The sequence below is a fragment of the Corvus kubaryi genome, unplaced genomic scaffold, assembly GCF_017639235.1.
Source record: "Corvus kubaryi isolate FWS band 111438036 unplaced genomic scaffold, C.kubaryi_AGA036_p1.0 37326, whole genome shotgun sequence".
In the NCBI taxonomy this organism is placed as follows: Eukaryota; Metazoa; Chordata; class Aves; order Passeriformes; family Corvidae; genus Corvus; species Corvus kubaryi.
The window spans coordinates 202,104-219,558 of NW_024581105.1; the positions used below are offsets into that span (position 1 = coordinate 202,104).

General features: G+C 58.8%; 2 protein-coding genes across 3 annotated transcripts in view; one reads left to right on the forward strand and one right to left on the reverse strand.

Moving 5' to 3' along the window:
- Positions 1-7,716, reverse strand: part of LOC121665393 (hexokinase-2) — a 34,828-nt gene extending 27,112 nt beyond the window's left edge. Inside the window, exon 1 of one of the 2 annotated variants that reach the window (XM_042029498.1) lies at positions 7,180-7,716. In XM_042029498.1, the coding sequence (XP_041885432.1) occupies positions 7,180-7,305 (126 nt within the window). In that variant the 5' untranslated portion in view covers positions 7,306-7,716. Of the gene's footprint in view, positions 1-1,486; positions 1,626-7,179 lie in introns of those variants that run through there. The other variant, XM_042029499.1, reaches the window with a different exon arrangement.
- Positions 7,717-8,579: 863 nt separating this feature from the next.
- LOC121665416 (factor in the germline alpha-like) lies at positions 8,580-15,185 on the forward strand. The gene is made up of 2 exons (XM_042029553.1): positions 8,580-13,154; positions 14,353-15,185. The coding sequence occupies exons 1-2, from the start codon at positions 12,798-12,800 to the stop codon at positions 14,608-14,610; spliced, it is 615 nt and encodes a 204-aa protein (XP_041885487.1). The 5' UTR covers positions 8,580-12,797; the 3' UTR covers positions 14,611-15,185.
- Positions 15,186-17,455: the final 2,270 nt, after the last annotated feature.

Below are 17,455 nucleotides of genomic sequence, written 5' to 3' on the forward strand. Positions count from 1 at the left end.
CCCCGGTGTCATCTCCAGGGTTAGCCCAGGTCTCTCCAAGCATTTCCCTCATTTTTTATGGCGATATTTGCAAATCCCGACCACCTCACACTCAGATCAGCAAATCCGGACCAGTTCCCAGTGTCAGGGATCACAGATGAGATCCTCTGCCCCGTTCCCACATGCCAGCAGAGCACTGCAGGAAGAGCCTGAGCCTCCGCACTCTCTCCCATCCAGCATTTTTTCTCCAGGAATAGTTTATTAAGCCCAGCCTAAGCGCTGTCCCGGCCAGACAAAGGCCGGCTGCTCCCCCAGCCATGGGAGAGCAGAACACTCGAGCTTTCCCGGTGCCTGAACTCAGGAACGAGGGGTGACCAACACTCCACGCATCCCAACGGGACGCTGCTGCTTGGGGCTGCAGTCTGGGAACAGGCTCGGGGAGCTCAGGACCCCGAAATTAGGGATTCAGACCCCCAAAATGAAGGGAACGGAAGACAGGAAAGTGTTTTCCATCGCTGTCAGCGCAGGGATGGGGGGAACACGCGCGGTTTGGGGTGGGGGGGCACAGCGTGGGGAACAGGACCCGAGCTGCAAGCGGCACCTCCTGGCCCGCGCCCCGGGCTGACCCCGCTCCCCGCGGGGACTTCGGCTCCGTGCTCTGGGAGCGGGGGGGAGCGGAGGAAGCGGCTCCCGGGGATGCTCCGCGCCCGCGGATGCTCCGCGCCGGCGGGTAGCGGCGACACGTGCTGCGCGGGGCGGCCGCGGGGTCCCGGCTCCGGCGGGGGAGAGGCACGGAGATTCCCCCTTCCTCCTCCTCCTCCTTCTCCTCCTCCTCCTCCTCCTCCCCCTCCGCCCGCCCGGCCACGCGGGGTCCCGCAGCCGCGGCACGTACCGCACGCGGCCCCGGCCTCCGCCCGCCGGCCCGGCCCGCTGCGCCCCCGTTCCCCTCCGCCCCCGGCTTATTCCACCTCCTGCTCCCTTTTAGAAAGTTTTTTTTTTCTTTTTTTCCCCTTTTTCTTCTTTTTTCCCATTTGCTTTTTTTCCCCACTTTCTCCCCTCCTTTTTGCTCTTTTTACTGCTTTCCTCTCCTTGTTGCCTTTTCTGCTTTTTTCCTCCTTCCTTTTACATCCTCTTTTTTCAACTTTTTTTCCCCTCTCTTTTTTTCCTTCATTCTTCTTCCTTTCCCTCCCTTATTTCCCTTTTCCCTTTCCATCCCTTTTCTTTTTCTTTTTCTCTTTTCCCTCCTCACTCTCCCCTTCTCCTTTTCCTTCCGTTTTGCTTTTTTTTGTTTTTACTTTTAACCATCCTTTTTTTTCCCCTCCCTTTTTTCTCTTTTTCTTCTCCCCTTTTCCCTCCTTCCTCCCTATCTTTTTTCCCCCCCTTCGCCTTTTTCTTTCCCTTTTCCTCCTCACTTTTCCCTTTCCACCTTTCCCCCTCCCTCTCCATTTTCTTCCCTCCCCCTCCCCACTTTCACCCCCGCGGCCCCTCTGCCCCGCGCCCCCCTCACCTTCTGCGCCTGGTCATGGTTGAGCTCGGTGAAGAAGTAAGCGAGGAGGTGCGATGCGATCATGGCGGGTGCGGAGCGGAGCGCTCGGGTCGGTGCGGAGCGGAGCGGAGCGGCCCCGGCAGCGCCGCGCGCTCCCCGCGCCAATCGGGCTCATTGAGGAGGTTCCCCCGGCCGCGGTGACGTGGCCGCGCCGCCGCTCCCCATTGGCTGAGCCGCGAGGGTGTGTGCGCGGCGCGCGCGGGAGGGGCGGGGCCGCCCGCGGGGGGGAACGGGGGGGCAGTGGGGGGCAATGGGGGGGCAGTGGGGGGCACACGGGGGTTGATTTGGGAGGACACTGGGGGGACACTGGGGGTGCACTGGAGGGGCAGTGGGGTGGACACTGGGGTTGATTTGGGAGGGAAACTGGGGGTGCACTGAGGGCAGTGGGGAGGGCACTTGAGGGGTTATTGCGGGCGTTGGGGGTGCACTGGAGAGGTGAATTGGGGTGGGTACTGAGGGGGCTGGGAATGCACTGGGAATGCACTGGGAAGGGCTGAAAATGCACTGGGAGGGCACTGGGCGTGCCTTGGGGGGCTGGGGGTGCAGTGGAGGGGTGAATTGGGGGGCACTGGGGGAGCCCTGGGGGTGCATTGGGGCGGGCACGGGGGGCCGGGGGTGCTCTGGGAGGGTGTATTGGGGGTGCACTGGAAGGATTGGGGGGGTACTGGGAGGGCTGGGGGTTGCACTGGGGGGGGCACTGAGGGTGCAGTTGGGGGGTGCACTGGGAACAGTGGGGGGCTGGGTTATACCAGGGGTTCTGGGCATGCAGTGGGGGTTACTGGGAGGGTCTATCGGGGGTGCACCGGGGGGCCGTGAGTGCACCGAGCAGGGGTGAATTGCGGGGTGCTGGGCGGGTGTATTGGGGGTGCACTGAGGAGGGCTGGGGGTGCAGCGAGGGTGAACTGGAGTGGTGAACTGGGGATGCACTGAAGGGGCTGGGGGTGCGTGGGGGGTTGCACCGGGGGTGCTTTTGGGGGGTTGGGGTTGGACCGGAGGGTGAATTAGGCTGTATTGGGCCTGTGCGGGGGTCATGCATTGGGGAGGTGCACGGCGGGTGCACTGGGGGGCTGCGGGTGCCCTGGGGGTGCCATTGGAGGTGCATGGGGGGGATACTGGAGGTTGGGGGTGCACTGGGGGGGGGGTCCATTGGAGGTCCATTGGGGTGCAGTGAGGGTGACCAGTGGGGGTCTACTGGGGGGTTGTATTTGGGGTGCTCTGGGGGTGCATCACGCGTGTGCCGCAGCCCGTGTCCGTGCCCGCAGCCCGTGCCCGTGCCCGCAGCCGCCGCTCCCGCCCCGGTGTGCCCGGTGCTGTCACATGCGTGTGAACGTGCGCGGCCCTGTGCACCCGTCAGGTCGCATCCATCACCCCGCGGCCCGTGGCGCTCGCTCCGACGCCCGCGTGTCCCGCTCCCCGTGCGCAGCCACGGACGGCGGGGGGTGCCCGCTGCGCCCCGAAAACCTTGGGAAGCATCGTTTGGAAGCATCACCGGGGCTGGGATCTGCCTCCCACCACCCCGCCTTCCGCCTCGCCTCCATCCCAGCTCCATCCCGGCTCCATCCCCGAGTCCGAAGGCCACAGCCGGGCGTTGGTGGCCCAGAGCCCTACGAGGGCCGCGGCACGTCCTGGCCCTCCGGAGCGGCTCCCGCTCCCCGCTCCCAGCAGAGCCGGTCCCAGCAGCCCTGGGGCAGGAGTTACCCAACCCGTCTGCCCGCTCCCGCCGCTTTCCCAACCAGTTCGGAGCGGCTCCGGCTCTTCTTGCCTTCAGCCTCTCAAGAGTCCTTTCTACGCGGCCATTTACATCATTTTGGTGTTTTTGCTCAAGGAATTGTAACTCCGTTTCAAAGGAAAGAGGGGGAGAAGCAACCAAAGCCAGAACCGAGCCAATCCTGCTACCAGACACCTTTTCCTGGAGGATCCAGTCCCGCTGGACCCACCATGAATCTGTCAGGCATTCCAGTTAAATCCCCAGATCATGACCTGATGCATTTTAGGATTTGGACTCAATGATCCTTGTGGATCTCTTCCAACTCAGGATATTCCATTAATCTCTGTCACTGCCCCTGCATTTCAATTCACCCTCTGATCCAGCTTTTTTTTTTTTTTTTACCCTAAAAAGCCAAATTCTCCATGGTTAAGTTGAAATTAAAGCAGCATTTGAGCCTAAAAATAGCTGGACACATCTGTCTGCCTTCCCCATCTGCCGCCAGCCTGGCTGGATGAAGGAAGCGACTGTCTGCGCAAAATGAGGGACCTGTCTCATCCTTCTGTCCCAAAAAATCAGTTTATTCAGGGAAAATATTCCCCAAGACTCCACTGATTTGCCAGATAACACCCTAGTCGGGAAAAGACAGGAGGAGCTGGGCTCTGCTCAACCAGTTCCTCTAAATAAAGTAATTTTTTTAATTTGAGGTTTTTCAGTTGATTTTGGAATTCCTTTCATGGAATAAAGCTCCCAATGGAAATCTTTTCAAGGCATCCCAGCTGCTTCCAAACACTACATGGGCTTGTAATAATCTATCGGCATTTAATGCCGCGTTCCTTAGGAAAAGGAAGCGGCTGATTGCAGGGACTGGAGCTACAACCAGCTCTAATTTCTCTAATGTGATTCCTTAAGGATGGGTGATGCAGTAATAACAACGTCGGAGCGTGAGGAAGAGCCATGCCCAGCGGCCGGAGCAGGGACGGAGCATCCTGGAACCCTGGGACCAGCCTGACCCACAGCACAGAGCAAAGCCCCCCTGGAGCACTGCTGCTCCTGGGGACTCCCAGGAGACCGTTTGGAACCCACTGAGGGCCATGTCCCATTTTTATGCCAGGGAAACTGAGGCACGGGTGGGGATAGAGGAATTGGGAACCAGACCATCCAAGCACGGAGCAGCTGGGATGATCCCGGAGCTGGAGCTGCTCCAGGAGAGGCATGAACTCATCTGGGATCACCTGCCCCGTGATTCATCACTCCAGCGCTGCTCCACATAGTTTCCAACGAGGTTTCATTGGACAAGGACACGGACACACACGAACCCATCGGCACCAGGATGACACCGGTGACCAGTTATTGACTTTGCCCTGTCACCCAAAGCACCGGAAACCTTGGACTTGGCTGGACCCAGCCCTCGCACGGGGCCGGGAATAGAAAACCGGTCGGAGAACTTTTCTTTCTTCAGCAGCCGCAGGATGAGCGCGTGACCTTGGGCTGAGCTGGGTGAAACAGCCTTTCCCTGGCTCTGCGGTGAGGGAGGGGGCTCGCCCATTCCAAACTGCTCCATGAAGGGCGAGGGAGGGGAGGACTGTGCCCTGCCTGCGCTGGGGGTGGTGGGAATCCGTCCATCCATCTGTCCGTCCATCCCACTGCTGCTCCTCTGCAGATCTCATAATGCCGGAGCCATTTCCAGCCCATCCCAAACCCCAGCTGCACCCCAACATCACCTCCCACAGCCACCCCTCCCCAAAACAGGCGGAGGGATTCCCCGGGGGTCGGGCTGGGTGTCCCTGGGCTGGGCTGCCCCAGCTCCCACAGCCTGGCTTCCCACCCCGCTCGCCGGGCTAATCTCCACAGAACGGACGGAAAAGGGGAGATTAAATTAGATTAGCTGGAGCCGCCTAATTTTAGCGTCCTCACGTGTCACTGACACACTGCTCCAGCTCTTCCCTCGCTCCCCCAACCCTGCGTGACCCTCAAAGCCACCAAGGCCACCAGTCAGGACAGGAGGGATCCAAAGGGGGTTTGGCTGGCTAGCGGCACCCAGACACGGGTGTGAGTGGGTGGGCATGGGGGTCACTAGACCTGTGCCAGGAGGGGACTGGGCCACCTTCTACTGGAGATGGCCATCCTTGACTGGTGACAGCCATCCTGGAGTGGTGCTGGCCACCCTTCATTAGTGATGGTCACTTTCTATCGGTGACAGCCATCCGCTTCCAGTGATGGTCACTGTTCCTTGCTTGTGGCCACCGTCCCTCCGTGGTGGCCACTCTCCACTGGTGATGGTGACCCTCAACCTAGGGATCATCTCCATCCCCAAGCAGCCCCCTCTGCCCAGGGGGAATCTGTAGTGGGACACTCCACACCGGTACATCCCGTTTTCCCCCTCCACTCCCAGCTCCTGCCCTGCATGTCCTATTGCCACCTCCCGAATCACCGCACCATGAAGATGACATTGGCCTGCCCAGACCTCCCTCAGGGCAGTGCCAGCTCATCCAGCTGTAGAGGAGCCTGCCAGATCCATCAAACATCTCCTGATCCATTGGTTGCTCCACGGGATCAGCCCCGTGACACCACAGGGAGAGGAGATATCTGGCCCCTTCCATTCCCAGGAGCTACACTGTCCCCAACATCCCAGGAAGGTCCCCAACATCCCAGGAAGGTCCCAAAAGTCCCAGTCCAGTACCCAAAGCCTGGATGCTGGAGCTGGCAGGAGCTGTGGCAGGAAGGAAGGTGTCCCCAAAAGCCAGCATGGCCAAATGCAGGGAGAGCTGAGGACCGTCCTACATCCCAGAGAGGCTGTGCCAGGTGCCACAAAACCTGGCACAGGTCCGAGGTCAAAAGTCCTGGTCAGGACACAGGACCCTGAGTCACTCTGCCCTGGGATGAGCAACTCCCGCATGTGGCACTTTCCCAATCACAGCGGAAAGGGGAGGTTTCTCCTGGGGCACTTTCCGTGGGCACCGCCACGTCCCATGGCATGGGACACACCACATCCCTGATGCCACCAAACTGGAGCAGGGACACGAGCAGGACTGGGCAGGGAATGCTCAGTGCCAGGGGGTTTTCCCTTGCCTCTGCCATGGGACCCTCATCCTTTCTCCCAGCGCTGTGGGTGTGAGCAAGCCAGATCCCAGGGGTCTCATCTGGGAGTGGGATAACCACCCTGATGGTCCCATGCCACAGCCACACCCAGCTTGCACCGACCCCATGAAATCCTTCCCACCCGATCGGAGGAAATCGCCCAAAACTTGGATTCGAGGAAGACGTGGGTGCACAGCTGTGACAGAATCCCACCCTTCAGTCCCGTGGTGTCCTGGCAGGGACCAGTGTCCACACCAGCGTGGCAAAGCCACGTGCAGATGGCTGTGCCTGCCAGCCCATCCTCAGGGTCTGGGTGAGGCACAGGGATGAGCTGGCAAGGGAGAGAGGGGCTGGGAACCCACCTCCTGCCCCTCCAAAATCCCAGCCAAAAGCCATGGCACTGCTGGTGGGCAGAGAAGGATTGAAACCCCCCAGGTCCCCCAAGTCTAGAATGATTCCTAAGTCCAGCCCGGAGCTCTCTCTGGGACACAGGAGCAGAGCTGGTCTCTCCTGGGATCCTCACTCACCACAGGCAGCATCTCCCTCGCTCCCTGACAGAATGATCATGGCTCAAAGTCCCCAGCCACATGTATTTCCACCAATTCACTCTGACAGGCAGAAAATCGCCCCAAATATTTCATCCCACCTTGCTCTGACATCACCCCACCTGGTCAAGGCCAGAGATTTGAGACACAACTCCCCTCCACCCTGCCATCACTTATTCCCCAGCACCCATCCCGTGATCCCTTGACACCCACAGTTGCTCCCCTTTCACCCCTTTGTGCCGCATCCATCGCAGATCCTCATCCAAGTACAAGGAGCACAAACTCCCCCACAATCCTGAATTCCAGGGCGAAAATCCCCTCACCTGGGCGAAGCTTTCACTGTCCATCCCGTTCTCTGTGTGCATGGACATCATCCTTGGAGCATCCACCATGGTTTGCTGAGACTGAGACCTCGGCACACCAAGCTGGGGCTGGGAGGGCTTTATCATCTCTGATCCCTGCGGAGGAAGGCCCTGCGTGCCAGCGCCGAGGTCATTGGCTGGGCACCGCGCGGATGAAGACGGGATTTTAGCAGCAGTGGTGTAATCCCGGAGCCTTGGGATGAGAATGACAGAGCTGTCTGGGATGAGATGCTCTGTGGAGGGTCAGGGCTCCTCCTGCCCCACGCTGACACCCCCACAGAGGTGCACCCCGTTCCGCACCCCTTGGCACGGCAATAAGGAGCAGCCAGATCATGGATCAGCCCCGCATTGCTCTGTCCCTGTGGGGGTGACCTCGCTTGCCCCCAGCCCAAATTTCAGTGCAGAGAGTTTTACTGAGGAATCCTCTCTCCTATTTCGCAGAGAGGGAAAATAAAATGGAAAAATCCCCTGCTGAGGAAGGATGGATGTGTTTGGAGGGGCTGGGAGCCCTGAGGCAGAACGAGTCCGTGCGGCCCCAAGCCTGCTGGAGACCCATCATGCGTGTGCAAATGTGAGTTGCGTGTGAGGGCACACGTGGGACAGGGACACGTGGCCTCCCACATGGATCTGACCCGGCAAGGGGCTTAATTGGGATCTGCGGCATCTGCCATGGCAGCAGCGGCGGCTCCTGTGCTTGTGAGGAGCTTTGAGAGTCCTGGAGAATTCCAAAAACCCGGATGGGGGATAAAAGAGGGGGAAAAGAGCTGCCTGGCTCCTCCCCCACCCTGTGGCTCCGTGGGTCCATCCCTATGTGACAGTGGGCACGCAGGGCCCCTCTCCCTGCTGCTGAGAAGAGCTGCCAGGCAAAGAGGGTTAAGGTTGAATCATTTATTAATTCTAACAGAGATTATCCAGCTCGGAGGGCCCAGCAGCTCCAGCAGTCAGTGCTGGAGGGTTATCTGGGATGGGAAAGGCAGGAATTGCTGTCGGGGAGGAGGAGGATGGAGCTGCAGCCCCAGGTTTTCCCATCACAGAGAGGGACAGGCTTGAGAGAAGGGGTAAAGCTCGGATTTGGGAGCAGCAGGCTCCAGGCTGGGCTTAGGCACCACCTGTATGGGCTAAAGGTTAAGACCAGACCTAAATCTTAGTCCAGGTGCTGAGCTCAGCCCCAACCCTTGGTCAGGTGCTGTGTGAGCTGGGGGAGCAGGGCGGAGCTGAGCTCCAGCCCTGGTCCCATCCCTGTCCTCATCCCTGCCCCTATCACCATCCTGATTCCTGTCCAAATCCTATTCCCATACCCATCCCTGTCCCCATCCCATCCCTGCCCCAACCCCTGTCCCAATCCCATTCCCATCCTCATCCCTGCCCTGTCCCATCTCCATCTTCATCCCCATCCCCATCTCAAACCTGCTCCCATCCCCATCCCTGCCACCATCTCTGTCTTGATTCCCGTTCCCACTTCAACCCCATCCTGATCCTTGTCCCCATCCCATCCCATCCTCGTCCCTATCCCTGACACCATCCTTGTCCCCATCCTGGTCACTATCTCATTCCCAAACCCTTCTCCATCACTGTCACTATCCTCATCTCAATCCTAGTCCCTATCCCGTTCCCTTACTCATCCCTGACCCCATCCCTGTCTTGGTTCCTGTTGCCATTTCATCCCCATTCTGTCCCCATTCCCATCTCTATCCCTGACACCATCCATGTCTGCATTCTGGTCCTGTGCCATCTCCATCCCCATCCTCATCCCTGTCCCTGTCCTCATCCCTATCCCCACCCTCATTCTCATCTCCATCCCTGTCACCATCTCTGTCCTGATCCCTGTCCCTATCTCACCCTTGTCCTATCCCCATCCCCATCCCTGCCCCATCCCTTACACCGTCCTGGTTCCTCTCCCATCTCATCCCCAATCCCTTTCCTGTCCCAGCCCCAGCCCCAGTCCCAGTCCCAGTCCCAGTCCCAGTCCCTGTCCCTGTCCCTACCCATCCTCATCCCATCCCATTCTCAGGGCACATGGCTGTCGGTGACAGCCCAGGACTCATCCGGACCCTGGGACAGCCAGACCCCCACCCCGAGCTGTGCCCGCATCCACCTGCCTCATGATGGGGGTTTGACAGCGCCTTCATCCAATGGAAACTTCTTTTATCTCCAAAAATTCCTCTGCGCTCGGACGGGGAAAACTCCGACTGCTCCAGGCTGGGATCCTCCCTCCGCCGCCCACAGCTCGCACAAAGGCTCCTTCACCCGGGACGGACAGAGCCGCCTTTGTTCATCCCGCTCCGACCGCGGCCGGCACGGCAGAACCGGCACCGGCCCTCCGGCTGCGCCATCCGCTTCCCGGGAATCTCCAGGAATGAGGGAATCAGTGAACCGCGAGAGCTGGGTGGTGGGAGATGAGCGCTGGGGCATCGCTGCTTGTGCCGGATTTACTCCCTCCCACCAGTGCCAGTAGGATTTTAGTCATTATTTGGATTTAACCAAGCCAGGGTTGTTTAATATCCCCCTGGAATAACGGGTGGGGTTGACGGGATCCAAGCGGTGCCGAGCCCCACAGCCCGGCTGTCCCTGCCGGAATCCTCACTGTGCCAATAAATCCCTTTATTGTCTCTCCCGCCTCATGGATAATCCAGCCATGGCGGGGGTGAGACCTGCCCCTTCCCGGCGTGGGACTCCCGGGAATCTCGGTGGGTGGCCGGGACAATCCCCACCCTCCAGCGCCCCACCCCCTGCTCTTCATTACAAAAGGGGGATAAATAATCCCTGCATAAGGAGGGGTTGGGGGAGCGAGTGCCTGGGATGCAGCAGGATGGCGATGCTCCCTAGGATGTCCCTGGGATGTCCCCCGGACCCACGAACGTTGCAGTGGGAACCTACCCGGCCACAAATCCCACAGCATCGACCCCAGGGCTGGATTGAGAGGCAAACGCAGCCTCTGGAAGTCCCTCACAAATATCCCCTCAGACTTTTGGGTGAGCCGGGAAAACTGAGCCAGGAGAGATCTCTGTGTCCCTCATGGGAGCACCGGGATACTTGGCAAAGATAAGGAAGGCACCTGGGAGATGCGGTCCTGATGTCACCAGCAGCACCGATAGCAGCAGGAGAGAGGATTTCATGACTTTAATGACAGCACGAAGTTTTCCAGAAGCCTCCCTGTCCATATGAATACCTGCACTCCCGCATTTCCCTGCACTGGCAGCTGTGAGCTCATCCCCGGGCACCCAGAACCCGCTGGAAGTGGGATGGGGATCCTGGTGCCAACCCAGGCTCGACTCCTGGAGAGCTCAGGGAGCAAGTTATGAATGATGCCAGAAATCCCAGGATGCATCCCATAGAACAGGTGTCCTGGGATGTGTTTGGCAGCACGACAGGGAGGAGGATGCAGAGGTGGAAGTGGCCGGAGGTGTTGCCACAGCTCCATAAAACCCCTTGGAACATTTTATTCCCACTCTCCCCACCCATGGCCAGGATCTGGGCAGCACGCAGCCAGCACGAGGCCGGCAGCTCTGGCAGGGACCAGACACTTTCAAGACATTTGGGACCATGCCAGGAAGGACTGGGTTTAATCCCATGCCAGCAGCTGCCCCGGCCCCGGATTAGCCCTGGCACCGTCCCCCTTCCCAGGCCACCCCGCCACAGTAACTGGAAACCCGTGGGGCGTTTTTCCAGTCTCATGATGTTGGCAAGTGTCAGATCCTTGATGGATCACTGGCACTGGGGTGGGTGGCATGGGGTGACCCCAAAGGGATGGAGACACCTGGATTTAGGGAGCAGCCTGGGATGGAGCGTTGGGACCTGGTTGCTGCTCTGTCCATGCTCAGAGAGGGAAAATGAGAGGGATAACTGAGCCTGAGGGGTTGGAAAACAACATTCCCAATGGGCATTCCCAAAACAGCAGCCCCAGAGTTGTTGGGATGATGTTTCACAGGAGTTCAGCCTTTTCCAAGCTCCCATCCCTAACTGGGACCCCTCATCACCCTGCCCCCTCATAACTGTCACCCTAAAAAACACAACCCCTGAAAAATGAGATCCCTAATAACAGTGACCCCAAAAAATAGTGACCCCTTAAAAATGTGGGCCCTAATAACTGTGACCCCCAAAAACCATGATCCCTAATAACCCCAAATGCTAATAATTGTAACCCCTAAAACTGTGACCCCTAATAACCCCAAACCCTATTAACCATGACCTCTAATAACTGTGTCCCCTACTGACCCCAAATCCTAATAACTGTGACCCCTAAAATGAGGTCACTAATAACTGTGACCCCTAAACACCCTGACCCCCAATAACTGTGACCCCAAATAACCATGACACACCCAGTAACTGTGACCCCAAATCATCCCAATCCCCAATTCCTTCTCCACTGGCTCTGCTCATTTCCCTTCAGGGGAACCCCATTTCCACCAGCCCCTTCTCCACCCCCCACCCACATTTTTCCCCTCAATATTTAATCCCCCTCTGTTCAACTTGGAGCATTTCCCAGCTCTTCCCAACACAAAGAAGGAACAAACCCCAGCTGGGGGGTCCAACGTGTGGTGAGCACAGGTGAGCAGCTGGGCACAGGCCCTTTTTTGGCGTGACTTTACACCTCCCTGCCCTCAGATTAATTTGTCAGATGCCAGAATTATGCCCAGATCGGGGCAGGAATAATGGGATTAGCCAGAGCCTGCTGTGGGATAGGGAAGCTCATTACAGAGCATTAAAGAGAAGAAAATTGGGTTTTTCTAAGTTCTTAGAAAAACCTCAATTAACTTCCAGGTGCCTCTGAGGCTCATTTTAGGGTCATTTATGGGTTTCTTTACAATTTGCCCTGCACCCTCACTCTCCTTATGGACGCAGAATGAATTTCCAGGATCCCGGAGCAGCGGGGGATGGTCTCCAGCCCTCGAAGGTGCTTCCAGGTTTGGGGAAACTGAGGCAGCCCCAACCCTGCACATCACCACAGAGCACCCACTCCCTCCTGGAGCCCCCAAAACCCCCAGGAAAACCAGGATAAGCCCCCTTGGAGGGCGTTTCCCCATGAAAACACCACAGGGGAGGGGAAATCCATCCCGGTGGTGAGACTGGGATGAGGCTTCCTCCATGGTGGATAACCCAAAGTGACCTTTTGGAGGAAAAAGGGAGGTTTTACCATTTTTTCCCAGCCTCCCTGAGTTTTGCAGCATGTCAGGGACTAACACTGCCACCTACCGAGCCAGGCCTCGTGGTATCAAACCTCGCATTTCTGTTTTCCCCACCCAAAAGTGCTTCCCACGTCTTTAGGAACACACCAGGCCTCTCAAACCAACCCATTTCTCTCTGGAGTGAATCCAGGTGCCCATCCCATGCCCATGCCCATGCCCTCAAATGTCCCTCAGCGTGGTTTTGGGGGGGCGTTTTTTGGGCTCAGCTCTTTGTGGATACCAGGCTGGGATGGTGGGTGAGGAAACTGAGGCAGAGCCAGCGCTTGTCAGGCTCAGACGAGTCCCACCTGTGCCTCGTTTGGTCCTGGATATTTAAGGCCCTTTTCCATCAGTTTCGCCTCCCCCCCCTTTTGAGTGTCAGCTCACTGGGTGCAGCTTCGTTCCTTTTGTGGGATGGGGGAGCCCAGCAGAGCTGGGGGGTGGCCAGAGGTCCTGGAGCCCTCAGGGGTCTCAGAGCCCTCAGAGGTCCTGGAGCCCTCAGGGTTCTCGGAGCCCCCAGGAGCCCTGGAGCTCTCAGAGGTCTCGGAGCCCCCGGGGATCCCACAGCCCTCAGAGGTCCCGGGGGTCCTGCAGCCCACGCCGCCCCCCGAGGTGCTGGAGGGGCTCCTGAGGCAGCGCTTCGGGCCCCTGCCCTGCCCGGCCACCATCGCCCGCCTGCGGCGCGGCCCCAACGGGGCCTACGAGCCCACCGGGGACCTGGCGGAGGTGCTGGAGCGGCGGCAGGCGGCCAACGCCAAGGAGAGGGAGAGGGTGAGTGACCCCAAAACCTGCTGACCCCCGCCCCAAATCCCACCCGGGGGGCTGTGTCACATCGTGGTGGCACCCAGGGCGGCTCTAGGTGGGGACGCCGGCAGTGCCAGCACAGGGGGGGTGTGGGGGGACTTTGCATTTGGGGGGTGGGTTTCATCCTGGAGGGCCTCAGTTAAATTTTAGGAGTGCTTGGTTTAATCCTGTGTTGGTCGGTTTAATCTTGGGGGGCTCTGGTTAAATTTTAGGAGGGGTGAGTTTAATTGTGAGGAGCCAAATTTGACCCTGAAGGAGTGGCTCTAATCCTGGAAGGGCCCTGTTTTAATCCTGGGAGGGCCCACTTAAATTTCAGGAGAGCCTGTTTTGATCCTGGGGAGCTCTGGTTAAATTTTAGGGGGGCTGAGTTTAATTCCAAGGAGCTCAGTTTGATCCCGGGGAAGAGGGAGTTGGTTTAATGGAGTGAAGTCTGGTTTAATCCTGGAGAAACCCCAGGTTAACCCTGAGGGACACGGTTTAATTATGGGGTCCAAATTTAATCCTGGAGAGGTTGGTTTAATCCCAAGTACCCAAATTTAATTCTAGGGTGCTCCAATTTAATCCTGGTAAACCCAGTTAGATCTAGGAGGAGCCAGTTTCATTCTAGAAGGGGCAGAGTTAAATTCTGAGGTCTCAGTTTAATTCTAGGAGAGTCATGCTTAGTCCTGGTGAGTCCAGTTTAACTCTAGGAGAGCCTAGATTAATCATGGAAGGGGCCAGTTTAATTTTGGGGTCCCAGTTTTAATCCTGGGATGGGGCCTAGTTTAATCTTGGGGAGCCCAGTTTTATTCTGGAAGGGTCACAGTTTAATTCTAGGTTGAATTCTGGTCAGCCCTGTTTAAACCTGTGAAGGCCCGAATTTAATCCTGGAGACCCCAGCCTGATTCTGTGAGGGACCTACTTTAACTCCCAGGGGTAGTTGAATCGGGGGGGTCAGTTTAATTCGGGGGTGGGGGGGACCCCCAATTTTGATTCTGGGGAGGTCTGGTTTATTCCTGGTGAGCCCAGTTGAATCCTGGGGGTGGGCCCAGTTTGACTTTAAGAGATCCCAGTTTGATCCTGAGGGGGTCCCCTCTCTGTGTCCCTTTGGGGGTCTCTAACCGCGGTCCCTTTGGGGCCCCCCTCGGTCTCTGCCCGGCTCCCCGGGGGTTCCCGTGTCCCGCAGATCCGGAATCTCAACACGGGGTTCTCCCGGCTCCGGACGCTGGTGCCGCTGGTGCCGCGGGACCGCCGGCCCAGCAAGGCCGACACACTGCGGGCGGCCGCCCAGTACATCCGCCTGCTGCGGGCGGTGCTGCGGGACGCGGGGGGCTGCCAGGTGGGTACCCCAAAGCCGGCCCCCCAGAATGAGGGATTTGGGGCGGCTGATGGAAGCTTCGTTGCTGGTTTTCACCTTGGAATTAATAATTCAATTTGGTTTTAATTATTAAGTTTTTGTGGGGCACCCCAGAACTGAGGCCTGGTCTCCAGCCCCCCCCCCCCCTTTATAATATGGAATTTGTGGGGGGGCTGATAGGGGGAGTGCCGGGTTGGGGATGGGGTATATGGAGCGGGGACAGATTTCTTCTAATTTTTTCTAATTTTTCAGTTTGGAATTCAGTTTAAGATTAACAATAAATGTAATTATTTGGGGGCGACATCCCAGAACTGACCTCCAGCATCTGGGGACCCCAAAACCGACCCTCCACTTCCAAACTCCCCTATAATGTTGGGGTTTGGGGAGGCTCATGGGATTTTTTTCTTGATACTTTTCAGCTTGGAATTAATTTAATAATAAAAATTAAATGGAATTATTATTTGAGGAGGGGCCTTAAAACTGACCCCCACCTCTGGGGACCCAATCTTCCTGACACCCCCCCCATAATGTGGGCTTTGCGGGATTTTATTCTTGTTTTTCAGGTTGGAATTAAGTTAAAAATCCAAAATAAATTGAATTGTTATTGAGGGTAAGCCCCAAAACTGACCCAGAACCCCCCTATAATGTGGGGGCTTGGGGGCCTGGTGGAGATTTTCCTGCTTGAGGTTTTTGAGGTTGGAATTAATTTAATAATTAAATTGAATTATTTGGGGGGGGGGGGTGGATGTTATTATCGGGGGGCCACCCCCCAATTTTAATATATTTTTAAATTCCCCTTTTCCCAGGAACTCAAGACTGAGCAGGAGCTGGGGGACACTGGCGGGGTGTCCCTGGGGGGGCCTGGCAGTGCCCCCCCATGCCCATGGGGACCCCCCCTCCTGCCCCCCCAGCCTCGGGCACTGGCTTAGGGGGGGGGGGAGCATCTGGGTAATACTGACATAAACAAGGGGGGCTTCAAATCACCTTTTCCCCCCAAAATATTCCAAAGATGAGAAAAGTCTTAATTTTTCTCTTTTCTTTAAGGTTTTTCCTGACATCCCTAAAAATCCGGGGGGGCCCGCGGGGGTCCCCCCCGAAGGCCAAGTTCAAGGCTTCAGCCCCCATTTTCGGGGTCACGCTCCTGTCCTGGAGTCCTGCACCCCATAAAACCCGCACCCCAGAATTGGGGGGCAGGGGGTCTGTCACCCCTAAAGTGCGGGGGTTGGGGGGGCAGAGTTGTAATTAATTGCTTTATGAAATTGTAATTAGTAATTAGCTGCTCCTCCCCCCCCCCCCAGGTAAGGGCTTATTAATGGTTATTAATATAAACCAAATCAACTGCATGATAAGAAGGGATTGTCGGAGCGTCAGCGCTGGGTTTGGGGGTCCCCCCTTGTTTATTTGCAGGGATTGAGTTCCCGGGGGGGTGCGGGGGGGAGGGCGGGGCGGGGGGAGGTGCGGGGACACGCGTGGTGTGTCGGGGGGGGGCGGCCCTTTGTCAGGATGCTCTGAGGAGGAGGAGGAGGAGGAAGGTGGGTGATGGCAGCAGCCCCCGGCCGCAGCATCCCTCGGGGGAGGGGGGATTTGGGGAGGGTGGGGGGAGGCTGGATGACCCCCCCTTTTCCGCACCCCACCCCCAGCTGCCTGCATGCAGGTGTGGGGGGGCTGCATCCCACCCGTCCCCCCTTTCCCAGGCCTTCATCCCTCGGTGGTACCCGACCCCACCCCTCCCCCCATCCCCACCCCTGAGGGGGGGGGGGGGGGTGGGCCCCCCCGGATCCATCCCGGTTTTCATCCCCATTTTCCCTCCCCCCCCCCCCGCCCTGCGGCTGCCGCAGCGGCGCTGGGCGCGGCGAGGGCGGAGGCGGGGGGGGGATGCTGGGAGGGGGAAGCGTTGGGGGGTCCTAGTCCAGCCCCCCGAGACCCCCCCGCCTTCTCCCGGGGCTGCTCGGGCCCTGCTGCCTGGGGTCACCGGGGCCCCCCTGGATTTATCCCGGCCATGGCCCCCCCTTCCCGCTGAGCCAGGTGCGCTCCGAGCACCAAAATTTGTGGGGAGTCCCCTTCTGCCCTGAGCGATGGGGGGACTGGGGGGTCGCCCCCCGGGATTTGGGGGACCAGCCCCACCCTGTGTTTTGGGGTGCCCTGGGTTGGGGGGCCCTTGGCAGCAGCATCCCCGAGGCGCTCGGTGACGGTGACCGGGAGGGGATGGGAGGGTCCTTTTGGGGTCCGCGGGCAGGGAGGGAGGCTGGTAACCCCCCCAGGTGCGGCGGCAGCACGGCGCCGACCCCCGATAGTGGGTGACCCCAATTCGGGACTGGGCTCGGGGAGGAGAGCCCGTGGGTGTGCTGAGCTGTGCCCGTTCCCAGCCGCGGCTCCCGTGGGTGACCCGAGCTGTGCCCCACGGCAGCTCCCATCCGTGCACCGAGTGGCCCCCGTTCTCAGCAGCCTCTCCCATTGGTGCGCGGAGCTGTGCCCGTTCTCAGCCGCTGCTCCCATCGGTGTGCCCAGCTGTCCGTCCGCAGCTCCCACTGATGCGCTGAGCTGTGCCCGTTCTTGGCTGCCACTCCCATCAGTGTGCCGAGCTGCCCGTTCTCAGCTCCCATCAGTGTGCTGAGCTGTGCCTATTCTTGGCCCCTGCTCCCACCTATGCACTGAGTTGTGCCTGTTCTCAGCTCCTGTCGGTGCGCTGAGCTGTGCCCGTGCTTGGTGGCTGCTTCCATCGGTGCGCTGAGCTGCGTCTGTTCTCGGCTGCGGCACCCGTTTGTGTGCTGAGTTGTGCCGTTCTCAGCCGACGGTCCCATCGGTGCGCTGCGCTGTGCCCGTTCTCAGCTGTGGCGTCCTCACAGGGGTGTAACCCAGCCTGGGCAGTGCCACCAGCCGGGGACTCCCCCCATGCCGAGTGTCCCCAGCCTGTCCCCTCGTCCCCGCAAGG